The sequence below is a fragment of the Lepidochelys kempii genome, chromosome 6 (assembly GCF_965140265.1).
Source record: "Lepidochelys kempii isolate rLepKem1 chromosome 6, rLepKem1.hap2, whole genome shotgun sequence".
NCBI classification, from domain to species: Eukaryota; Metazoa; Chordata; order Testudines; family Cheloniidae; genus Lepidochelys; species Lepidochelys kempii.
The window spans coordinates 93,574,064-93,600,911 of record NC_133261.1 but is presented as its reverse complement, the minus strand read 5'-3'; the positions used below and the strand labels follow the sequence as shown (position 1 = coordinate 93,600,911).

General features: G+C 45.2%; 1 protein-coding gene across 5 annotated transcripts in view; it reads right to left on the bottom strand.

Moving 5' to 3' along the window:
* Positions 1–26,848, bottom strand: part of ADCK1 (aarF domain containing kinase 1) — a 142,142-nt gene that overhangs the window by 106,064 nt on the left and 9,230 nt on the right. For 3 of the 5 annotated variants that reach the window (XM_073349309.1, XM_073349313.1, XM_073349315.1), the window contains one exon: positions 18,855–18,938. In XM_073349309.1, coding sequence (XP_073205410.1) covers positions 18,855–18,938 — 84 coding nt within the window. Of the gene's footprint in view, positions 1–18,854; positions 18,939–20,945; positions 20,997–21,398; positions 21,465–26,848 lie in introns of those variants that run through there. The other 2 variants (XM_073349311.1, XM_073349312.1) reach the window with 2 other exon arrangements.

Sequence of the window (26,848 nt, the reverse complement as noted above, 5' to 3'; positions counted from 1 at the left end):
GATCGTACTTAAGATTACATCTTCTCCTTAAATACCTACAGTATGCCCATTCTCCGCTTTGTTACACTATGCTCAAGTATATGTATGCATATGCAGAAGACTTGACATTTATTAGCACTAGGCAGGAAGGACCACATGCACACACACTAATGAGGTGCACGTCTAACTAACTGGTCCTTTGAAAGCACAATGACTCAATTCTTGTGCACAATCACGGTAACAGTGTGCACAAGTTACGTGAGCAGTTAAACGCAAGCACATTCATGAGTAGAGCAGATATCTCAAAGACACATTCTTTCAAACTTTTATTAAACACAACAGCGACCTGGAGACAGAATCACATATTATTATGTGTGTGTGTGTATATATTACATACACTCAGAGAGAAATCACTTCCACAAGAGGAATGCAGTCACCTCTGGGGTAGTATGCAACAGCTGCTTAGCAGAACACACTAACAATAGTTTGGCCCAGCAAGTGAAAAATTGTATCCAGTTTTGAAACTTCAGGAGGAATGTAAGGAGACAGCATATAATTAGCCCAAATTAAAAATCTGACCAAGACACAAGATCCAACACACCTAATTAATCTTACATGGAACCTGTACGGTCACAAAGTAGTCAGGACTGCACTTTACATCTCATGCAAAGAAACAGCAACTCCAGAAGCACAGCACTCCCTTACACCACTCTGGGGCCTACGGTCAGTAATGACTCAGAAAACACTGAACCATCTCTATGGCTTACTGCAGACCCTGGGATTTCTTTGGGCACTGACCACCCATATGACATGACCAGACCTGAGCCTGCTTAGCATACAAGATCTGAGAAGAACACAGCACAAAAAAGAAAAAGAAAAAAAATCCAAACAAAGAACTAATCAGTAAAAACAACCCTGGAAACCCATTACATTTGCTGTCCTTATTTTTGTAAATCCCCATCTGCAACAACATTTTGTTGGCTCATACAGACAACACATGCTATTAACGGCTATCTGGGAGCTGTTAGATTTTAGTATCCAGTTGCCCAAAAGAAGAAGGAAAGGAAAGAAATCTCCTCCACAGACCTATTAATCTGCCATAACGAGAGTCTTCATAATTAATTTGTCCCTAACAGGTGCTTTGTAATGGTAGAGAGAGAATATATCAGGAATAGCAATTACCTCTGGTGTCAAAATGATGAGGAAAATAAATGTTCAATCATCAACAAAATACCAGCACCTTCCCCACCCCTCCCGATGGTGGGTGACAGCACTGCACATTGGAATTACAGTGCAGTTAATTACTCGGCATGTTGTGACTGAGAATTCATTTTCTAACTTCAGATGAAATTTGTTGAGCAATGCGGGTGAGGAAAGGGTGGTGGTGGGCACCTGTCATAAGGGTGGCGGTTGTGCGGGGAGTGGCCAAGTCTGTGCACTGGTTCTTCTTTAATTATCTGCACATATGTCCCACAATTATAAGCAGTCAACAGTGTATTTATATATTTAAGGAACTTTCTTTCATTAACTGCACATATGTCTGTCCCACAATTATATTTTTTTAAAGTAAATGAAAAAGTCTCACCACAAAAGGAGCGTGTGCTGTGGTTTTTTTAAATAATTTTCTGCAAAAAAGCACTTGCTTGCATTAGACTTAAATAATAATAATAGGAAATATAATGGGCTTCCAGGGTGGTTTAAAAAAAAATCAGTTTTTTGAGCCATGGCTTCATCAGATTTCACCATGCTAAGCAAGCTGAAGTCTGACATTTCTCAGATGAGAGACCCTCAGGAGAACCCAGGATGCTGCAGAGAGTGGTGCTGGTGATCCAGTAGGTGGCACTCTTCCCTTAGGGTTAGTACGGATACAGGCACTGCTCGGAATTCTGCTCAAGAAAAGGAGCTTTGATCTGTCAGCTTGGACACGTGTGCTGTGAGCGTAATAACCTGTAGCCTGGGAGACTCACACTCGGTGAGGGAGAGGAGGAGGGCAGCTCCAGATGAACAGGTGCTGAATTTTCCTTTCACCTCAGGAAACACGGGCTCTGATCCCAAGTGAAAATAAAGAATTTGGTGGGTCGTAGCCTAGTTCCTAATGACCGCATTAGGAAAAACCACTATACAATTGGCCATCTGCGCTGGGAATACTGTACCTGCAAGGTGTGCTGCAGGTCCAGACTCAGGTGCAGAGTTGAGGGACAAGGCTGGAATAGGATGGGGGTCCACAGGGCATGTCAGGATTGAGGGACATTAGCAGAGCTTGGGTCAGGGCTAAAATGGAAGGGGTGCAGGTCAGAATTCAGAGGCAGCAGCACTGAAATAGGATGGGGAGATGTATCAGCACGGCTGGGAAGCAGGCTGGGCTGGAATTGGAGGAGTGCAGGTCAATTGAGGGGCACCAACAGAGCTGCGTGCAGGAAGCTTGCACAGTGTTTGGCTCTAGCCAGCGTTGGCAGCTTCTTACTTTCCTACACACCAAACTAAAAAACAAAAAAAACAAAAAACCACCTCCCCGCTCCTCCTGGTCCAGACTAGTCCCCACCCAGAGACGTCACTAAAGAACAAAGAAAGCCATGGATGAATCTGATTGACACTGACCTCAGACAGTACATCTACACAGCAATTCATCAATTACAGCTGACTCAGGCTGTAAAACGGCTGCGTAGACATTCGAACTCGGGCTGGAGCCCGAGCTATGGGAACCTGTGAGGCGGGAGGGTCCCAGAGCCCAGGCTTCCACCCAAGCCCGGACATCGATACAGCAATTTTACAGCCCTGAAGCCCGAGCCCTGAAGCCCGAGACCAGCTGCGGCCGTGCCATGGGTCTTTTATTTTGGTGTAGACATACCAAGAGGCAGGCTGCTGGTTTTGCTCTGGGGAACAGGAGGAGTGTTCAGCCAGGAAGCCCCTGGAATTTGTCAGGCTGCAGAAACCTCTCCTCTCTGAGCACGTAGGCTGTTATAGCACTGCAAAGAGGGGCACGGGGCTCACTGTGATGAGGGGTCCTCTATGGAGGAGACAGTTATAGCTGACACCAGCCCTGCAGTGTGTGAGGAGACAGCTCAGACCCCTTTCTCAGTTCCCCCAGTTCCAAAGCCAGGTTTCATTAGTGTTGTCCCTTGGTCAGGGATCACTGCTTCCTGCACTGACAGCAAATAACTCTCGAAGCAGACTTTGCCAAGCCGAAGCCAACGCCAATGCAAGAACCAGGAGTGAGGAGGCTGCACTGAACATGGGGAGGAGAAGGGAGACAGAGGAATAAGGAGGGTGATGGGCAGTGGGCATGCAAGTCACCTCTTGTTGGGCTGTGGAAATCCCTATTACCTTGCAGCGGGCACAGTGGACATATCCCAGCAGTGAAAGCACAGCTTCCAAAAATCTCCTCTCAGAGCAACCCACAATCACAAACCAGTTTGCAAAGCCCAGTGCAACCCTACAATAAACATCCAGCCTGCAGAGCACAGAGCTCAATGATAATAACAGTGGGTACATGCAGGCAAACCTACAATAGAAGCTGTGTGTGGAGCCCAGCACCCGACAATAAACAAACCAGCCTGTGGGGCTTGATGCCCTTGAGCATACAACAAACCAGCACGTACAGCTATTCCTGTGCAACCCCACAACAATAAATCAATTTTCAAATTCAAGCCCCGGGGCCAGTAATTATAAAGAAAAGTTACTTTACCATTATTTTTTAAGATATCTTTGTCAGTGACCCCTTTCAATGCACTTTGAAATTCAGCAAAGCTGGCAAGACAGTAAATAGATCTGAGGTAAGGGGGATAACTCAGGAAGCTCTCTGGGTGTGCAAGTCGATCATTAAAACGCGGCTATGACCAGCGCAGAGCCTCTGTAGAGATGACCCTTGTTGCTGTGTTTCTCTGCTCCCCGGGGGTCACTTCCAAGTCACATCAGCTCAGCGTACTGACAAAAACAAGTTGTTTCTGGTGTCAGCCCTGTCTGGGCGATACAGCTGTGGAGGAGGGAGCCGGTGCAGCAGGCAGAGCAGCTTCCATCAGCAGAATTTGCAGCCACAGAGACAGGGCTGTCAAAGGGCTGCAGCAACATGGGCCCAAAGACAGGTTTTCCCAGGGTTCCAAGGAAGCTGGCTGCCATCTTGGATTCACTCCTACTGGGAAAGGGTCGCCCCATGGCTGGTTTGGCAGCTGGGATTCTGATTGTAAATGGCTATTTCAACAGGAACATACAGACCCACATATTAACACACACTAGAGCCCACAGACACATGTACAAAGGCACACAAACATTTGTCCGGATGCTCACATGCACACATTTACTTACACCAAAACCCTTCTAGACTGGTCACCCAAACAATTCCCTTATTCATTAAAAGGGGCCACCACAGCTGGTCGTGAACTCTCCATTTTGTTTTGTCCCTGAACTAAGTCAGCAGCTGCTGTAGCTCAGAGCAGCACAGACTCCTTCATCCCAGCCCCTGGACTCTCACTCTGCCTGGTGCAGACAAAATCCCTCCCCACCCGTGGTGCTCAATGGATGGAAACGAAGGAGACTTCCCTCAGGACAGGCCTTTCACTCCAGTGTGCAAACAACGTGGCTCCCACATTAGCCCCCAGCGCCTGCCTAGGACCCACTAAGACACCTTCAACATACATGCCAACCTAGAGAAGTGTCTGTAAGTCACTGCCCATTACAGCTATTCCCTGGGCACTGACATAACAGGCTAAATGAAGACACTGGTTTGACAGGTAAGATAATTGTGTGTTACCCTCCAGCACATTCCTTTATCATACGCACTTTGGGGAGAATCTGATAAGGTCACTGGTTTAGCATAGCAAGTCTACAGCATTTATCCCTGATATCCGATGCTAGCCTGGCCCCTGGTACTCAGAATATCCCAACATCCAATGCCAGCCTTGTCTCCAGCATTTATACATCCCCATTATCCAGGGGACATCATCTCAGTGCCAAATCCTGAGCACAGAGCGGTTTGACTTCTTGTGCAACGTCAGTCCCACAGAGGTCTGGCCTTCCTTCAATCACGCATTATATTCAAAGGTAGCACTGCATGTTTGTAAGCCTCGTCCCCAGGATAGACAAAACCACCTCAGCACACCATGCTCTCAAACTCTCCATGGACACACAAAGGGGTACACACCCTGACCTTTCCTTGCACCACCCAAGGGCTGTCCTAGAGATTCCTGGATTTGCAGGATTGAGCCAGATCTGGAAACTTCACTGCATGGTGCCTGCCACGTCACCATCAACCACAGTCATGCTGGCTGACACCACAGCCCTCAGTAGATTATGTGCATTTGATGATAATCATTATCAAAAGCCTCTGACATCCAGCATAACGTACATCTCCTCCTTGTTTTTCTGGCCACTCCCACCTTCTTAGTGGCACTTGGGTAGTCAGTGCTTTTTCCTGGGAGCCCAATGTGCGCACAAACAACTTAACTGAACCTTTCCAATGTGCACAACCTGTCTCTTATCTACAGTGATTTTAATCTGGCATCAGGTTGATCAATTCCTTCATTGTCTTTAAGTCTTCACAGGCCTCCCTAGTCTTGACTAAGGTAAATCATTTTGTCACTTTGCCTCCTTTTCCAGATGGTTAATAAATATATTGAACAGTGGCACAAATTGAAAAGGAAAATCGGAAGGAATTAGGGTTGTTGGTTCCCCTTTAACTCTTTCAAAGATGCTCACCTCTGGAGGAGATGCTGGGGGTAGGTAGAAGGGATATCTCACCTCGTGGCTGAGAAGGCTCACCCACCCTTGTGAATAAGTCACACAACCATAGGAGATTTTTTGCATCCTCCGCTGATTCAGGACATCCAGTGACCAGCAGGGCTTTCCTTCATCCCCAGCTGACAAGAAGACTGACTTTTGCTTTGCAGCTCAAGGTGCTGGAAGTAGCCTACGGAGTCTTTTACGGTTTGGGTCCTGCACAGCCAAGAGACCCGCCTCTCTCTTTGTGCTTCAGGTCAGCTGGAACATTCAAGGCGACAGTCTCTCAGTTTCAATGTCAGGAGCACGTGGGTGCTCTCAATTCAGGACCCTTAAATCTGTAAGTTGTTTCCCCTATCACTCTGACAAATCTCAACCTTGCTGACCATCAGGTCACGTTCCAAGGCCTATCTGTTTTCCCAAGCTTTTCCTTGGGTGGTGGAGTGTTGGAAGTGGGGTCTGTAGATATTAGTGGGGAGTTATTATTGCAAGCTGACATTGGTAGCTTTTGGAGCATACACTGAGTTCAGGGCAGGTACATTTTTATGAACTCAAGATAAAACAAAAAACAAATAAATACAGCCTTGAGAAGCATGACTTACCCTTACCAGCACTGATTTGCCCCAGCTATCTTTATGATTCTCTTAGCTATTGTTCCCAGCCTGAAATCATGGAATCATAGAATATCAAGGTTGGAAGGGACCTCAGGAGGTCATCTAGTCCAACCCCCTGCTCAAAGCAGGACCAATCCCCAGTTTTTGCCCCAGATCCCTAAAACTCTTGGGTTTACAATTCTCAAGCCAACTTTGGTTTCTAGTTTTAAGATGGTGTAAATGGGCCCTCACCTCCTGAGCACCTCTGAGCAACGGCATGCAGTACCAGAGTCCTTTTCTCCCCCCTAGTGCTCCTGCAGGTTGCCAACTGTCTTTGGTGGGTCTTCAGTGGCTTGGCCCTCAGGCCAAGCCACAGAGGTCAAGTGAACCCCTTCCAGGGTTCTAAAGAGTCCAATAGACAAACAATCCCTTTGCCCTTGGTAGGGTCTTCAGCCTCAGCTCTGGGCCCTTTAAATTCAGCCCTTTGTTTGGGCTCCGAAATAAGCTCTGCCCCCTTTTCCAGTTTATGCCACTTTTCCTGTGGTGGTAGGGGAACCCAAACCCACTCACGACTCCAGGTTCCAATCCAGGGACCCAATCAACAGCAGCCACGTGCTACTCACCTCAATCCTTTACTGACAACTCACTGGGCCTCTTCCTGCTGGGCCCATTTGTCTCCATCCCCTCCACTGGCCAACATCCTCAGGCCCTTCTCCCTTTGCAATATCAGTGTAAGTTCAGCTAGCCATAAACTCTGGCTACCTGCCAGGCTCCTTTGGCCCGAGAGCACCACCCTCTGCTCCGAGCCAGGAACTGACTTGCTAAGGCCAGGCAACTCTTGTTGATTGACTGTTGCTAATGCCTTTAGCCCTTGGAGGACCAGGTCTCTGTTTTCCAAAATGGCTGCTCTGGAAAGTCCACTCTAGGTTTGCTTGGAGGACCCATATTTGCTGCTCTTTTCCTCAGAGCAGGATGTCATAGGACAGTGAGGGCCCCACCAGGGACTGCAAAGGCCGAATACACCCACAGATGGATACACCACTGGCCACCCTCTGGGTCTTTTGTTTTAATAGCTGATTTTAAATAAGCCACACGCTGCCAGGAGTTCAGCCATTTGGGCCCTCAGTTCCTTCAGACAGATGCCATCTGTTCCTGGGGCCTGATCCAAAGCCCACTGATGTCAGTGGAACAGGCCCATAGTCACGGACTGTAATTTAATTTCTCAGGTAGTTGCATCATCTGTCTTGTTTTTGATGCCCCTATCTTGGACAGTCACTCCTTGAATAAACCAGAAAATATATTTGCACCCTCCTACTCTGGGGTGAAAACCAAGGTAAAGAAATGAAGCTCAACAGCGGTCTTTTTCAGGGCAGGAACAATCTCCCAAAGTATGTACATCACTTAGTACAATGGGATCCTTATCTCAGATGGGGTCTCTAGGTGCTGTCAAAATACAAAAACAACAATAGTAATAAACACCTTTTTCTTCACTCTGATTGCTCCCTTTACATGCAGGAGTTACAAAAGGATCCATGGATTCACGCACAGGCTTTCTGCAGCTTGTCCTTCAAGAATGTCTTAGTGCTTCCATTCCTACATTTGGCTAGATGTTCCTCAAATTTCCTCTGGCTATTATTTACCTTTAAGAAGCTGTAAGGAAACAAAGCTACCAACAGTCTGTGATCCAACAGTGAAGGAACAGCCCCACCTGGAGGCGAGAAGCAAGAACGCGTGTGAGACACAGCCCCATGAGGGTATGGGGAAAAAGAAAGAGAAAATCACAAACGAGCCTGCAGATAATCAACAAATCAGACAGTTTCAGATGGCTGAATGATCCAGTGTGTGAGTGACATGTTCACAACCTGCTCCTAGATTCCTACTGCTGGAATGATGTCCAATGACCAGTTCAGACATGAGGGTGCAGGACTAGGAAGCCAGGTGCAGACTAAATGAGGTGCTATTTACTGCCTCTCACCTTCCTCCTCTCCTCCCAGGAAGTGTCAATGGAACAGACCTTTTCTCTGAACAAAACACCTTGAAGTGCATAAGAATGTTCAGCTAAGCCCACAACCTGACTGGATTGATATCTCTAGCACTTAAGAGTTCAAGACCAAAGTAACAATCACATAATGGGTAAGTCCATTGATGAGACTGAAAGGGGGGAGGAGTATCTTATTATAGGATTTATTTTAGCATCTGTTACATTTTCAGTGTAAAGTTCTAATATTTCCCACGTTGGCAGGTGGTTCACTAGACTGTAGCACTCACACCCACACAGAGTCCTCAAACCACCAGCTGGCCATTCTACATTGGAGCTGGCCATGCGACAGCACTCACTGATGATGAAGAGAAGACATAATGGGGATGGGATATAATGCTTTTTGCCCTCTCTGTCACTGCTTCCAAGCCAGTTCACCATCCAAAGGCAGTTTGGTCTCACGGAAAATTAATTTGAGGTTCGCAGATCAGTTCACCACAAACAGGTTTTTTCTGTAATGTTCTCACATGACCACACCAACTCCCTCCTCAGCAGCTGACATGGGCCACGGAGACTCAACTCAACTCACCTCACACCGTAGAGAGGGTACCTTCAGCTAATAGAGGAGATACACTGGCAGGGGATATCTGTGGAAGGATCATATGCTCATGAAGCTGCAAGGGGATGGTGCATCATGGATTCCTTAACAGAGCTGTTCTGGAGCAGCACCATGGAGAGCTCCTTGGAACGTCCCTTAGCAGGTGCAGGTAAAGCTTCAGTCTTTAAACTTCCAACTGTTACAGAATCACGAAAACTTATCATAGACATGGGCTCCTTCTCCAGCCTGAACCATCTGCAAGTCTTAAGCCATCTTTACACACATTTCCCTCTTCCTTCCAGAGACAGGAGGCTCCGGAAATCTGGCCACTACACCAAATTGCCAATGTCCTCTTTATAAATGCCTCCCTCATTCAAGAGGCAAACACTACAGATTCCAGAAATAGCCTCCCAGGAGCAAGAGCTCTGTATTTCATATAGTGACAGCAGAAGGTGGAAGCTTCCAACTAATTGCCCAGGTCCAATAACCAGCAGCTTGACTGAGGACAACATCCCAATTCTGCTCTCAAAGGTAATTAACCTCCCCAAATGATTTTTCCCTGACAAAGCAATTCTGAAGCCAACACAGTTAATTCATGGACAGATTCTAAATATGTCCAGAGACTTCCTAAGTGCAGATCCCGTCCCTCCTCATCTTCCACTGCCCCCCCCATTAACATATGACGACATCCATGTCCTCAGCACCCACATTTTACTAAACTCATGGATCATGGGATATTTGTCCTATTCAAGCCTGTCGACTGTGATGGGTTCCCGCTGGGGTGCCACCTGGAACTGGAGTACCACTGAGCTCTCTGACCCACCAGCCCGGGCTTCCTCTCACACTAAGAACATAAGAATGGCCATGCTGGGTCAGACCAAAGGTCCATCCAGCCCAGCATCCTGTCCACCGACAGTGGCCAATGCCAGGTGCCCCAGAGGGAGTGAACCTAACAGGTAATGATCTAGTGATCTCTCTCCTGCCATCCATCTCCACCTCTGACAAACAGAGGCTAGACACACCATTCCTTACCCATCCTGGCTAATAGCCATTAATGGACTTAACCTCCATGAATGTATCCAGTTCTCTTTTAAACCCTGTTATAGTCCTAGCCTTCACAACCTCCTCAGGCAAGGAGTTCCACAGGTTGACTGTGCCCTGAGTGAAGAAGAACTTCCTTTTATTTGTTTTAAACCTGCTGCCCATTAATTTCATTTGGTGGCCCCTAGTTCTTATATTATGGGAACAAGTAAATAACTTTTCCTTATTCACTTTCTCCACACTACTCATGATTTTATATACCTCTATCATATCCCCCCTTAGTCTCCTCTTTTCCAAGCTGAAAAGTCCTAGCTTCTTTAATCTCTCCTCATACGGGACCCGTTCCAAACCCCTCATTTTAGTTGCCCTTTTCTGAACCTTTTCTAATGCCAGTATATCTTTTTTGAGACAAGGGGACCACATCTGTATGCAGTATTCAAGATATGGGCATACCATGGATTTATATAAGGGCAATAAGATATTCTCCATCTTATTCTCTCTCCCTTTTTTAATGATTCCTAACATCCCGTTTGCTTTTTTGACTGCCACTGCACACTGCGTGGATGTCTTCAGAGAACTATCCACAACGATCCAAGATCTTTCCCAATTAGTTGTAGCTAAATTAGCTCCCATCATATTGTATGTATGGTTGGGGTTATTTTTTCCAATGTGCATTACTTTACATTTATCCACACTAAATTTCATTTGTCATTTTGTTGCCCAATCACTTAGTTTTGTGAGATCTTTTTGAATTTCTTCACAGCCTGCTTTGGTCTTAACTATCTTGAGCAGTTTAGTATCATCTGCAAACTTTGCCACCTCACTGTTTACCCCTTTCTCCAGATCATTTATGAATAAGTTGAATAGGATTTGTCCTAGGACTGACCTTTGGGAAACACCACTAGTTATCCCTCTCCATTCTGAAAATTTACCATTTATTCCTACCCTTTGTTCCCCATCTTTTAACCAGTTCTCAATCCATGAAAGGATCTTCCCTCTTATCCCATGACAACTTAATTTACGTAAGAGCCTTTGGTGAGGGACCTTGTCAAAGGCTTTCTAGAAATCTAAGTACACTATGTCCACTGGATCCCCCTTGTCCACATGTTTGTTGACCCCCCTCAAAGAACTCTAATAGATTAGTAACACCTGATCTCCCTTTACAGAAACTATGTTGACTTTTGCGCAACAATTTATGTTCGTCTATGTGTCTGACAATTTTATTCTTTACTATTGTTTCAACTAATTTGCCCGGTACTGACGTTAGACTTACCAGTCTGTAATTGCCAGGATCTCCTCTAGAGCCTTTCTTAAATATTGGCGTTACATTAACTATCTTCCAGTCATTGGGTTCAGTAGCTGATTTAAAGGACAGGTTACAAACCATAGTTAATTGTTCCACAATTTCACATTTGAGTTCTTTCAGAACTCTTGGGTGAATGCCATCTGACCCTGGTGACATGTTACTGTTCAGTTTCTCAGTTAATTCCAAAACCTCCTCTAGTGACACTTCAATCTGTGACAGTTCCTCAGATTTGTCACCTACAAAAGATGACTCAGGTTTGGGAATCTCCCTAACATCCTCAGCCATGAAGACCGAAGCAAAGAATTCATTTAGTTTCTCTGCGATGACTTTATAGTCTTTAAATGCTCCTTTTGTATCTCGATCGCCCAGGGGCCCCATTGGTTGTTTAGCAGGCTTCCTGCTTCTGATGTACTTAAACATTTTGTTATTACCTTTTGAGTTTTTGGCTAGCTGTTCTTCAAACTCCTTTTTGGCTTTTCTTATTACACTTTTACATTTAATTTGGCAGTGTTTATGCTCCTTTCTATTTACCTCATTAGGATTTGACTTCCACTTTTTAAAAGATGCCTTTTTATCTCTCACTGCTTCTTTTACATGGTTGTTAAGCCACGGTGGCTCTTTTTTAGTTCTTTTACTGTGGTTTTTAATTTGGGGTATACATTTAAGTTGAGCCTCTATTATGGTGTCTGTCAAGGTTCCTTCCCCACTCTGAACTCTAGGGTACAGATATGGGGACCTGCATGAAAACCTCCTAATCTTACTTCTACCAGCTTAGGTTGAAACTTCCCCAAGGTACAAACTATTTTACCTTTTGCCCTTGGACTTTCGCTGCCACCACCAAACGTTTAACCAGTTACTGGGAAAGAGTTGTTTGGGAAAGTCTTTTCCCCCAAAATCCTCACCAAAACCTTGCAGCCCCCTTCCTGGGGAAGGCTAGATAAAAATCCTCACCAATTTGCATAGGTGACCACAGACCCAAACCCTTGGATCTTAAGAACAATGAAAAAAGCATTCCATTTCTTACAAGAAGAATTTTAATATAAGAAAAGGTAAAAAGAATCACCTCTGTAAAATCAGGATGGTAAATACCTTACAGGGTAATTAGGTTCAAAACATAGAGAATCCCTCTAGGCAAAACCTTAAGTTACAAAAAGACACAAAGACAGGAATATCCATTCCATTCAGCACAGCTTATTTTCTCAGCCATTTAAAGAAATCATAATCTAACACATATCTAGCTAGATTACTTACTAAGTTCTAACACGCCATTCCTGTTCTGTCCCTGGCAAAAGCATCACACAGACAGAGAGAGAGGCTTTGTTTCTCCCTCCCCCCAGCTTTTGAAAGTATCTTATCTCCTCATTGGTCATTTTGGTCAGGTGCCAGCGAGGTTATCCTAGCTTCTTAACCCTTTACAGGTGAAAGGATTTTTCCTCTGGCCAGGAGGGATTTTAAAGGTGTTTACCTTCCCTTTATATTTATGACAGTGTCTTTGAAAAGTGTCCATGCAGCTTGCAGGGATTTCACTCTACTCACTGTACCTTTTAATTTCTGTTTAACTAACCTCCTCATTTTTGCATAGTTCCCCTCTCTGAAATTAAATGCCACAGTGTTGGGCTGTTGAGGTGTTCTTCCCACCACAGGAATGTTAAATGTTATTATATTATGGTCACTATTTTCAAGCAGTCCTGTTATGGTTACCTCTTGGACCAGATCCTATGCTCCACTCAGGACTAGATCGAGAGTTGCCCCTCCCCTTGTGGGTTCCTGTACCAGCTGCTCCAAGAAGCAGTCATTTAAAATATCGAGAAATTTTGTCTCTGCATTTTGTCCTGAAGTGACATGTACCCAGTCAATATGGGGATAATTGAAATCCCCCACTATTATTGAGTTCTTTATTTTGATAGCCTCTCTAATCTCCCTTAGCATTTCATCGTCACTATCACTGTCCTGGTCAAGTGGTTGATAAATAGATCCCTACTGTTATATTCTTATTAGAGCATGGAATTACTATCCATGGAGATTCTATGGAACATGTGGATTCATTTAAGATTTTTATTTCATTTGATTCTACATTTTCTTTCACATATAGTGCCACTCCCTCCGCCTCCCTCCCCCACCCGGCATGACCTGTTCTCTCCTTCCGATGTATTTTCCAACATAATCACACCCCAGAATGACTGTGTCCCATTGATTGTCCTCACTCCAGCAGGTTTCTGTGATGCCTATTATATCAACATCCTCCTTTAACACAAGGCACTCTTGTGAACAAGCACTTTAAAAACTTGTCGCTATTTGTCTGCCTTTTTCTGTTGTGTCAGCACTGTGCTGCTGTGACAAGCTGCAAAGCCCTCCAAGCTTGCACTTTCACCAGCATTCACACAGGTAGGGACACACCCAGCTGCAATTACATGCAGGTTCTCCAACCACTAGCCTCCCAGCCTGGGACCCAGAGCACTACTGTCCTGCCTGGTCAAATCTGGCCTGTATATGGGTTTAATACCCAGTCCACCTCTCCCTCAATGTGAAGAGGACATGCACACTTGTGATAACCAAGCTGAGATATTCCCCAGACACCTTAGTCAAACGCACATGTTTAATAAAACATAAAATAAGTTTATTAACTACAAAAAGATAGCTTTTAAGTGATTATAGGTGATAGCAAACAGATCTAAAGCAAATTACCTAGAAAATAAACTAACAACACAAACTGATCTTAACATACTAGATAGGTAAGATATGAATTAGCAAATTCTCACCCTGAGTGATAAGCAGGCTGGCAGATTCTTAAGGCACAAGCTGCCTTTGCTTTGCAGCTGGGGTTTCCCAGGTTTTCATACATAGGCTAGAAATCCCTTTAGCCTGGGATCATTACTTCCCCCTGTTCAGTCTTTGTTCCTCAGGTGTTTCCAGGTGTGTTGTTGTAGGGAGAGTGAGGTACCATCATGATGTCATTTCCCCCTTTTATATCTTCTTCCCACTTGCTGGAAAGCTCTTTTGCTGTGACCTGGGTCAAATAGTTCCCATTGTGTAGTGCTATCTCTGAGAGGTTTCTACTGTACACAGTTCCTAGGGTAATCCTTGTGCTTGTGTGCATTTCCTCAATAAGCCATTAACATTGTTTTGCCTTTTTACTGTTGTACCTGAAAGGCTTCTTGTGGGTGTTTTCAACCTCACAATATGTTTCAGTAACACATACACAGCCAAACTTCATAACTTCACATACGACAATAGTACATACATGCCAATGAGATATTAATATCTAGCAGCTCAAGACTTTTAGAATGATATCTCACAAGGCACACTTTGTACAAAACATATCCTAATTACATGACAGTGGTGAATAAGGAGGTGCCAGGGTGTCACATCGGCCATGCAGCATTTCTGTACCAATGGGCAAGATGGCACACATCTAATTGCTACTACCACCACGCTTTGATGCCAGCCCTGAAACAAACTTTGTGTTTTGTGACACCTTCAGATCTGAAGGGGGGGATCTGCAGAAAGACAACAACATCCATTTATGAAGTATCAACAGTGGCACCCAGATACTATTGTGATGAGCTTGTTCGAAATGCCCCAAGGTAGGTAAAAGAGAGATTAGAGAGACAGCGACATTACGGAGAGGCTGTGTTTTCCCAGAAGGAGAGGGAACGTGAAGAAATATCACAATCCAGAGAAGGAAGAAAGACATCAGGTAAGAATTCACCAACCTGACAAAGGTGGCTGAACCAACATCCCTCATCTCCCTTGTGATCTGAATTACACGAGAGGATGAGCAGAAGACAATGCCCACTTTAGCATGTGTCCCACCAACAACAAGTTAAGCGAACCAGCAGGAATGATCAGGACCATATCATAAACGTGTGAAAGTACTGATCTCCCGGGGTGCTCCTGACACTAGACACACACATATACATTTTACTGAGCACCCAGTGTCTCCAGAGCTAAACATGGCCACAGATGACCGCAACATCACTGGATCAGTACTTACTGGCATTAGCAGCAACTGAAGGGAAGTGCCAGGAGTGCCATGAGATTCCTCCCTGCAGACTGAAGATTAGGGTTACCCTGCTTGCCAAGCCACCAAGGTTGATTGGAAGGGTTGCTCTGGCAGGTGTGAAACTTACATGGCTCATGCCAGTTTCACTCCTGATACTGACAGCTATAAGTATTGGCAGAAGGAGTGGCAAGGACAGGGCTCTCATCTCACTTGGTTGCTGGGAAAGGGCATGGGGTACTAGCAGAGAAGTAGCTCCCCACACCTCTTGGCTGGAGCAAGGGAGAGGCAAAGAGAAGTGAGAGCATCAAGATGAGGTTAACAGATCTCAGAGAGACATGGCTACATCCCAGTTCACACTGTTGTCTCACAGAAAGTAGTAAATACTCCCCCAATTTGCAGATCATCAAGAGGTGCTGAGAACTGCCTAGCTGAGAACATTAGCATCAAAAGTGGCCCATGAGGGACAGAAAAAGAGAGTGAGATTGAAGAGGTTTCCTTGGAGCTAAGTGGGAACCTGGCTATGAGTCCCCAGGGAACCTGTTTCTTTCTTAATCTGCTTTGTATTTAATTGTTTCCTAATTACTATGTACCTGTTTGGCCCCAACAGGCTCAGGAACTAGTGCTGCCACTGAGGTTTCCTATCTCTCGACTGAAACAGTGGGTTATTCAGAGTCTCCTGTTTAGCTGCTGAACAGAAATTATTATTACAGAACGAGCATCGTGTTCTTTATATTCCAGCAGCACCCACAATGTTCTGCGTACTGTCTACACTCACAGGCAGACACAGTCCCTGCCCCATGGAGTTGGCAGGCTAAGTGAGTGAGCAGCATACAAAGGGCAGAAGACATGGGAGGAAACAGCCAGTCAGAATATATATACAATATTTTAAAATAAATACCAGCTATCCCCAAGTCATTCTCTATTGGGCCATTGTCAGTCGGCTAGTTTCTTGTAGCTTTGTTAACTGATGTGGGCCTTGACGAGGGATGTGAGAGAGAAGGTGGTAACGGCCGTTTGGATCGGTCCAGGCCTGGACGATGAAACAAAAAATAGTCGTGGGAGCAGCACATAAACAGGGGGTTGAGGCTGGCATCACTGCCGGAGTAAAGGGTGGGGGTGGGGAGGCTGACAAGATAGGAGATGTCAGTGCCAGATTGAGAGCCCTGAAGACTGATGGCCTCTGTTTATCTACAGAACAGATGCAGCATGGGCAACCCCCGGGGCTGGTGTCCCTCACAAACACTTACTGCCACCTGCCAGTGCACCATGCCCCTGGAGGGACTCACCCTCAGGCTGAGAAGGCAATGCAGTCTCTCTTGGCCACTACTGATGGCCAACAAGAGGCCAATTAGTGCCAGGTCTGATGGTGGATTTTCTGATGACTCATCCATGAGGCACCAGACTGAGACCCAACAAACACAGTCCACAGAGACCACTGAATAGCTGTCAGGTAGTAAAGGCTTTCAGTTACTACTCATCTGGGGCTGGATTGGGACCAGTGCACTATAAACAAAGGACTCTGTATGCCGTTCCCCAGTCGCACTGCAGGGTCATTGTCTTCTGCATATCTGACACTTTGCTAGCTCAGCCATCCCAAGTCTGGTGCTAGAAGGCCACGTTCCTAGTTATTGTCAGCTAAAATGCTCCTCCCCATTATACTCCCCCAACAGCAAGACAAGCCAGGATACTACGCTCACTGAAGGAGTTTCAGCTGCTCATGCTATGCCTGAATTTGCTTCACAGCCTCCATATCCCTGGCTTTCCCCTCTCAGCAGCCCAAGACTTGAAGAAAATGCAGGCCATGGCACTAAGCCCTCTTGCATTGCATTGACTCATCCTGCCAAGGCACAAGTGCTGACACAGCGAGTCTTGGCTGCCAAGTGGGGAGAGTACAGCACAGCTCCAATGAACAGGACCCTTTTCTGCTGCCCAGAGCACATATCGGCAAACCATCAGATGCAGCATGACAGAGGTTAATGAGGCCATGGAGACACATGGCAAAAGGTTGGAGTTTTGCAAGGGCTGCTGGGAACAGCTGTCAAACTACAAGCAGTCTGTAGCACCGGCAACTCCACCACCTCAGCTTCTCTCCGAGCAGCTACAATGCAGCCCTTCTGCAGACCCAAGTTTCAAAGGTACAGTCTTTTTAAAACACTTCTAGTGCTGGGGAAGGTGCCAGATTGACAAGCCTGGGATCTGGAGGCTTCTGAGCCAACAGCTACAACTTAGGCAGCGGCAGAGCAAGCTTTCTCCCATCACACTGCTCACAGGCCTGATCAACTCTAGGAGAGTTCAGTCTCCCACTCAGTCCTTGGCCACTACGCTAAAGTTGCCAACACAGGTGTCAGTTGATTATGAGGGCAGGTCGTGTGCTGTGCACGCCTGTCCACTAGGAACTGAACTGAGAACCCACCACCTCTATTTGCATAGACTAATGGACAGCTGCCAGAAAGTCGTGATTTTCACTCACTACCAACCAGTGCTGGATTGGACCCAGCATCCAAGAGTGCAAGCCATAGTCCTCAGGGCTACTGGAGAGTTATGGAGATGGCAGAGACATGGGCAAACACAGAGAGAAAGCTCCAGACTCCCAAATTTGTCAATCTGGCATCTACTACCAGTTCCTTAAAGTGCATCAGTGACACTCATCTGTGATCAGAAGAGCTACAATAAACATTATTTCTTTAGTTGAAGGAGAAGGTGAGAGCAACCACAGGTTGCTCTGCAAGACACTCTTAAGCACTTTGCATTAGTTAAACCAAAATATATGTTACTAAATACTAAGAGGAGTTGTGTGGGGCACTGGTGGTGGTAGTAAGGGGATGGATGGCCCAATCCACTAGCTCTTCACCTCAGGACACAGGAGTCTAACTCCTACATGTGTTAGGTGAAAAATTAAATAGGCTTGGTAGTCCTACTGCAAAATTACTGCCTAATTTGGCATAGATCAGCACAATCCATATTCTCTACTCTGAAGAGTCCCCAGCTCTAGTTCGGCAGAGGGGCTGCAGGGCAGGGACAGGACTGAAACACAAGGATCTGTGGGTCAGGATTGAAGGGCACTGGCAGTGCAGGTGGGGAGGGCCCAGAACTGAGAAACAAGAGATCTGCTGGACAAGTTTGAGAGCCCTTTGCGGAGAGGTTGTATTTTATATCTTCATTCCTGTCACTACAGATGCTATTTTTATTCATATTAATTAGTTACATCAGAACACAGTGACAGAAAGCCTGGCAGCGAAGAGTCCCTTAGATTGCCCAATTACTTCTCAGTTTCTTCAGGGATGCTCTGCAGCCCTGACTGATCCCAGAGGATTCACCACTCGTCCACCATATCTGCCCCATGTTAATTCACTCAAACCTTGTGTTACAGCCCGCACCTACTAACTGGCCAAGCAGGACAGAGACAAGACTCTCTTGCTGTTGCTAAGCAACACAAGGCCACCTGTCTTCCCACTCCCCCAGCAGCTCAGTGCACTACATCAGTAGCGCTCCACTTCAGTCTAAGCAGCAAGGAGCCTGAAGTGGGAATCATCCCAGTGGCTGACTGACTAAGCCAGTAGCTCGGTGGATTGCATTGCCTTTGGTAGAACTCTCTTTGCTTGCCAAGCCTCTGGGGACAGAGCCCTGTGCTGTGGTCACCTTACCTGTGATTTGAGGTAGGCATACTCCTGTGATCCATATGGGACACTCCGAAGAGAAGTGAGGTAGTCATAGGTGATAACAGCTGTCTGAAAACCAAGCCAGAAACAGTATGAAGACTCTGCAATAATCTCTGATCAAGCAACAAACTTTTATTAAAGGGACTCTTTCTATTTAGCTTTAGGCCCTAAATTTAAGTTTAGTTTAAAATAAAAGGGTCACAAGGAACAAAAAGTAATACAAATAAAAACATTCATGTCAATGAAAATCAGTGGTTTACACTTATGGAAAAATTCCCTGCAGGGCAGGAAACTCAGTAACATGGAACTATTAAAAACAAGTAATACTCTGTACTTCTAGAGCACCTTCTATTCCAGGCCATCAAAGCACTTTCCAGGCATTAATGAATTAAACATCCCAGCCCCCCTGGGAGATAGGTCAGGAAAATGTCCAAGTGGGGAAAATCGAAGGACAGAGCAGGGAAGTGACTTGGCCAGTGTCACTCAGTGAGTCAATTGCAGAGCCGGGAACAGAACTGAAAGAAGCCTGGATACCCAATCATGTGTCTTAGCCACAAGCCAGGCCCCACAATGTACATGACAAGCAGGATGTGAAACTAACCAGAAACAGCCTGAGGCTTGCATGTGAACGGGAGTCTTTCCCTTTTCCTCCTACCCAATCCCTGAAGGCAAATCCAAGATAGGTAATGTCAGAACAGCTGCCATGGTGTCAATTGTGATGTCTAAGCCATTACTGAAGGGATGGGTACAGGAGAGGTCAGACTACCACCCATCCGTACCACAGCTACTCCTGTGGTTTGGTAACTGATTAGCATTACAGTCACCTTCATTGGTTACAAATAGCACAATTCAGTTTGTATCCACGTAGCAGCTTTTCAGCTGTTGTACTCACACCTACTACACTACCTGGCTGTATTCATACCAGTGAGTGCTGGGAAAACCTGGGCAGCTAGCCCTTCCTCCTGGCCTCAGCCGGGGAGAGAGTGGCCAAAAGATATGCAAGCAGAGCAGCGGAAGGGGCAATGCTTTCTGGGATGTCCAATGCACAGAGAGAACCAGTCAACCTGGTTACAAAGATATAATATGGGGATCCAACTACATGCAAAAGAACAATGCTATGACCTGGTTAAGGAAGACAACCATGTAGCGAAGCTACCAGCAAGGGTGAAACACTCTTAGCTACCCTAGTTATTAACCCTGTTAACAATGTGACTGGGTGGACACAAACCATGTTTGGAGTTGACCAGGCAACTGGTCATAAACTAGGTTAAAAGTTGTAATGTAGACAAGGTAACCCTTTTCAAGTGCCTAAGTGACCGATGGGCCTAAATCCTATTTCCACAAGAGACTCAGGCACTGAGGAGTGTAAGTTTCATTAAAATTAATGAGGAGTTAGGCTCTGAAGATCCTAGATCACGTTTGGAAATGGGACGTAGATGCTTTTGAAAATGTTATCCTAGGCCTAAAGTTCCTCTCTCTCTCCACAGTCAGGAAGGGCAGGAATGGAGATGGAAATATTCAGAGCATTTTCTCTAAGTTCTAGCAGCATTGGGCATGGAACACTTGTTGTTATGAACCACTTAATAGCAGATTCTCTGTAATGGAAGTCTTTTAATCAGGATTTGAGGATTTCAGTTACTCAGCCAGAGGTTGTGGGTCTATTACAGGAGTCGGTGCATGAGGTTCTGTGGCCTGCGATGTGCAGATCAGACTAGATGATCACAACAGTCCCTTCTGTTCTTAAAGTCTACGAGTCTAATTGTAGCACGTGCAATAAGAATTCCCATCTGGATTTCAATCTCCACTACCACCTCGGGGCTCAGTCCCTTTGTAATGACAAGGGCCATCTGCAACAAACAGATCTGGGGGGAGGGATAGCTCAGTGCGGGGGAGAGATAGCTCAGTGGTTTGAGCATTGGCCTGCTAAACCCAGGGTTGTGAGTTCAATCCTTGAGGGGGCCATCTGGGACAAAAATTGGGGATTGGTCCTGCTTTGAGCAGGGGGTTGGACTAGATGACCTTCTGAGGTCCCTTCCAACCCTGATATTCTATGATTTCCAAAATCTCAAAACTTACGGGCATTTGATTCTGTGGTGGGATGAATGCCCAGCACCACTATAAACCTTGATGGGCCCCCTTACACAAAGTACAGCCAATATGTTCACAAGCCCAGCTCTCTGGAGACAAAGGAGACAATGTCATTTCTGCATTAAAAAGAGAATCACTAGACATGAGCAATGGACAAACTGTGGAAGTCTCAGACAAGCCTCAACCCAAAGCTCTGTGCTCTGGGGTGAGGTTGGGAATCAGATACAAACAGGGTTTTGCGCCTCCCTTTTTGAATGGAGGTTTCTGATATTTCCTGGTTTTGAAGTTGGAAACCTGTTAGGAGAAGCCTTTTCTTGTGATTTTTCAGCCCTTCCTGTCTCTGCTGAAGCCAGGAGCTGCAGAGGTACGTGAAGAAGTATTTGGAGAAAGACTTTACCAAGCATTTTCCAACATCAAAAAATAGCTTTGGAACAGGGGGACCTTTGGATCAGCTTTGGGTGAAGGTTTGGGCTGGTTCTTATGTTGTCTCTTGTCCATGAAGGTAATTATCACTTCCAACTTGAAAAGAACCAGCTACAGTATGCCCTGCATTACAGAGGAAGAGGGAATTTAATTAAGCAGTTACTAATTACATCGTAATCTTGAACAACAAATTAGTATTATGATGATTCTGATAGGCAACTCTGACATTGCTAAATCCCCAAAAGTGTCTCAGATGCACTTCAGCTAAGGCATAGGATGTTAACTTGATGCTTTCTGAAAAGGCAGATTCAGTGTTAGACCCTGGAAGAAGCAGAGGGCAAACAAAGCAGCTTTGTCAGATTTCTAATGCTATCCAGAATGCAGAGGTTTTCTTTGACTTGCTGCTATCCAGGCCTCGAAGAGCACCTCACTTTCATCAAAGATTAGTTCTTTGCACTCTGTGCTCCAGAGGAACTGATCTTCATAAGATATAAGAACACCTATGAGATCATCCAGTCCCTCTTGATGGCAATGCAGGATTAGTGCCCAATAGTGCATTTTCCAGCCTTTAGTCGAGTCTAGTTTTAAAATTCTCAGAGGATGGAGCTTCCACTTTGAGTTATCCAGTTGCTGGCTTCCCACTCCCCTCAAGTTATCAGCTGATCTCCCCATCTCCTGGGAGGAGGTCCCCACTCAATGTCCCTGCCTTTCAGTGTTTTCTCTCTGCTGGTCCCTCAAAGACTGACCAGACATGAGCAAAACCCGATTCCCCAAACCTGAGCTCAGGCAAGAGTTTTCCCCCAAGCCACATAAGCAAGGAAGTTTAACAAGGACAGATGAATAAGCATGGATAAATTGAGAACTGATGCAAACCTTCTAGCAAAACTCAAACTCGCCAGAGGTCTGAGGATATAGTGGCAGGTCAGATTTGTTGTCTTCCCTCTCCACGTTTTTTTTTCATGTTTACAACTGTTGCTGCTGAATTTGGCCTGCACACGTCCCTGGAGACAGTGCCCCTAGCTGCAGCCTGGCTTTGCCCCAAGAGGTTGAGTTAAGCATCCACACTTTTGGGTACTTCTCTGAATATAAGTTTTGAACATTTTGAAGTTCACCTACCATGATTGAAGCCCTCCCTCCCCCCCAGAAAATCACAAACAATTATGGGAGCTTACCGACTAAGTAGGGGTCTGCCCAGGCTGGATTAAAGGACAGGCATTATAGGCCCACATCAAGGTCCCGAGCTCCCAGAGTCACATGTTTGCAATAGAATCTAAGCCCTCATTTTAAAGAAGTCTCCATCCCTTATAGTTAGGGAGAAACACTTGAAAATTAAGGAGTTAACACCCTCTGACCCTCATAAAGAGCAGATCCCTAGGGCTGGGAAGGCAGAGTCATTAGTGCAGCAGCATAGCAGAAATTCACACTGGAGCAACCTGACCATACAGGGCCTTGTGTATGTTAGAAGAAATAAACCATTTTAAAAAGAATTCTACACATTTTTTAAAAAAAATAGAGTATTCCAGTACTTACAGGGGCTAGAGACCACCAGCAGATTTTATTGTGGGATATTCTGTTTGCGGCTGCTGCTGTAAAACCCTGTAATATGTGGAGGCAACATGGTCTAGTAGTGGATTGAGCCTGGGAGCAATGAACTGCTGACTTCTAACAGCTCTGCCACCGACACCCTCTGTGGCCATGGGCAAGTCACTGCACCTCTCTATACCTCAGTTTCCCCTGGGGTGTATGGGTGATCAGTGGTTTTTGTACAGTGAACATAAGAACGGCCATATGGGGTCAGACCAATGGTCCATCTAGCCCAGTATCTGGTTGTGACGTTGCACTCCATATGTTTTTATGAAAATATGCTAATAAGTGTGACTATCATGCAACTGGAATATGCTTCATGCAAAAGGTCTCTTGTAAGGTATCATTACAAAGCTTAGAATCTACTGAGTGTGGTCATCCTATTTGTATGAATGTATCATTCTTGTATCTGAAACTAGGAATATAAAATATAACTCTGAGGTCTTACTGTAGTTATGCAAAGTGCGAGCCATTAATGATGGTTTAAAATCTTGATGGCTCCCATCAACAAAGACAATTGACTGTAGAAGGCTCGGTTTACTTGCAAGCCTTCCTGTGAGTCAGGCCTGGAAGAACGAAGGCTTCGGGTCTCAGAGACCACGTGACCATGTCACCTGGTACTGGAATCGATCTTAAACCTGGTGCTTTTCTATTTAGAAGGAGGGGTGGGGACCCAAAGAGACAAAAGATTCCCGCCTTGTGCCAAAGATGTATAAGGGGGTGGAACAGAACAAAGGGGGCTGCAATCATGAGAAATCCCCTAGCTACCACCTGAGCTGGAACAAGGACTGTACCAGGGAAGGGATTGGGCCCAGACTAGAAAGGAGTCTAGTCTGTGAAAGAAGCTTATTGGAACATCTCTGAGCGTGAGATTTACTTGCATTTAGTTTCTTACTGTAGTAGGCTTAGACTTGCGTGCTTTTGTTTTAATTTGCTTGGTAATTTACTTAGTTCTATCTGTTATTACTCGGAACCACTTAAATCCTACTTTTTATACTTAATAAAATTAATTCCTGGGGGAGCAAACAGCTGTGCATATCCCTTTATCAGTGTTATAGAGGGCGAACAATTTATGAGTTTACCCTGCATAAGCTTTATACAGAGTAAAACGGATTTATTTGTGGTTTGGACCCCATTGAGAACTGGGTATCTGGGTGCTAGAGATAGGAGGACTTCTTAAGCTGTATTCAGTTAAGTCTGCAGCTTCTGGGGGACATGGTTCAGACCTGAGTCTGTATTTGCAGCAGGGTAGCGTGTCTGGCTCAACAAGGCAGGGTACTGGAGTCCCAAGCTGGCAGGGAAAATGGGCTCAGAGGTAGTCTCAGACCATCAGGTGACAGTCCCAAGGGGGTCTCTGTGACCGAACCCGTCACACCGGTATTTCCACAGTGGTCAATGACAGGTGCTTTGAAGTGAATGAACAAAACAGGCAATCATTGAGTGATCCACTCCCAGCTTCCGGCAATCAGAGGCTACAGACACCAAGCACATGGGGTTGCATCCCTGAGCATCTTAGCTAATAGCCATTGATATACCTAGCCTTCATTAACTAATTCTTTTTTTTAACCCAGTTATACTTTTGACCTTCACAACATCCCCTGGCAACAAGCTCCATAAGTTAACTGTGCGTTGTGTGAAGAAGTACTTCCTTTTGTTTGTTTTAAATCTGCTGCCTATTAATTTCCATTGAGTGACCCCTAGTTCTTGTGTTATGTGAAGGAGTAACAACACTTCCACATTCACTTTCTCCGCACCATTCATGATTTTATGGACCTCTGTCATATCCCCCCTTAGCCATCTCTTTTCCAAGCTGAATAGTCCCAGTCTTTTTAATCTCTCTTTACAAAGAAGCTGTTCCGTACCCTTAATCATTTTTGTTAACCTTCTCTGTACCTTTTCCATTTCTAATATACCTTTTTTGAGATGAGGTGTCCGGAACTGCACACACTATTCAAGGTGTGGGCATACCATAGATTTATATAGTGTCATTATGATATTTTCTGTCTTATTATCTATCCTTTTCCTAATGGTTCCTAACATCCTGTTATTTTTTTGACTACCGCTGCACACTGAGCAGATGTTTTCAGAGAATGACTCCAAGATCACTTTCTTGAATGGTAACAGCTAATTTAGACTCCATCATTTTGTATGTGTAACTGGGATTATATTTTCTAATGCACATTACTCTGCATTTATCAACATTGAATTTCATCTGCCATTTTCTTGCCCAGTCATCTAATTTTGTGAGATCCCAGCTCTTCACAGTCTGCTTTGGACTTAACTATCATGAGTCATTTTGTATCATCTGCAAATTTGGCCACCTCACTTTTTTCCAGGTCATTTATGAATAAGTTGAACAGCACTGGTGCCAGTACATATCCCTGGGAGACACCACATTTACCTCTCTACAATCTGAAAACTGACCATTATATTCCTACCCTTGGTTTCCTGTCTTTTAACCAATTACTGATCCATGAGAGGACCTCCCCTCTTATCCCATGACTGCTTACTTTGCTTAAGAGCCTTTGGTGACGGACCTTGTCAAAGGCTTTCTAAAGTCCAAGTGCACTGTATCCACAGGATCACCCTTGTCCATATACAGTATTGTTGACCCCCTCAAATAATTCTAATAGATTGGTGAGGCATGATTTATCTTTATAAAAGCCATGTTGACTCTTCCCTAACAAATCATGTTCATCTATATGTCTGCTAACTATAGTAAAGAACAGAATTTCAACCAATTTGCCTGATACTGAAGTTAGGCTTATCGGCCTGTAATTGCCAGATCACCTCTGGAGTCTTTTTTAAAAATCAGCATCACATTAGCTATTCTCCAGTCATCTGGTACAGAAGCTGATTTAAGTGATAGGTTACATACCACCTTTAGTAGTTCTGCAATTTCATACTGGAGTTCCTTTAGAACTCTTGGGTGAATACCATCTGGGCCTGGTTACTTATCACTATTTAACTTATCAGTTTGTTCCAAAACCTCCTCTACTGACTCCTTAGTCTGGGACACTGAAATGATAAAGTGCTAAGTACCATACTTTGCATTATTTTTAATAAGGTGGTGGGAGTTGATGTTTCTGCCATACACTTCCAAAACAAACATCTTCTTAGGTCCCAGACATTCCTCACATCACTTTCTGCTCTGGCCTACACATCTTTCCAGCCTGCATGTATACACGGTAATGGATTCTGAGATCAGCTACAGAACCTACTTCTTGCAGTCCTGCTCTCAGGAGGCACTCCTTGTAATTCTCACTAATGAAGCGTTTTTAAAAAGTGCAGACGATGCAGGCTGACAGCTGCTTAGCACCAGGGGCTTGTAAGTGATGGAATTCCTGGCCTGAAGCGACAAACGTATGGCACAACAGAGGTGCAGGGCAGACTGATCTCCTACACAGTTACTGATCTTCCTTGTTTCTGGCTGCTAATGGATTCTCCAGAGAGGGCTCTCATGGAGAGGGTCACAACCTGTCTGGCTGTCAGCTGCCATGCTCATGTTTTTGGATGCTGCGATCAACATCTGTGGTGAAATGAAGGTAACACGCATCCAGGACTAGTGGGGCTCTTCGGCATTTATTTTAGAAACAGTGTGTGTGCTGCCCCCACATGCGTCTCCTGCCTTACCTCTCCCATTTTACCCTTTCCCTGACAATAATCCCCCACAAAACACATTCAGACACCTTCCCCTCCCCAAATTCCTCCCACTAAGGACCCCTAGAGACAAAGATTACAGGCAGGGTCCCAACACAGTATTCATTCAGCAACATGGTCCTTTCAATGAGCTGTTATTGCAGGGGAAAGAGGAGCCACCATCAAGGATGTGGTAAGCAGCTTCAAAGCAAAATGACTGGAAAAAGCAGTGGGGTGATGCAAAG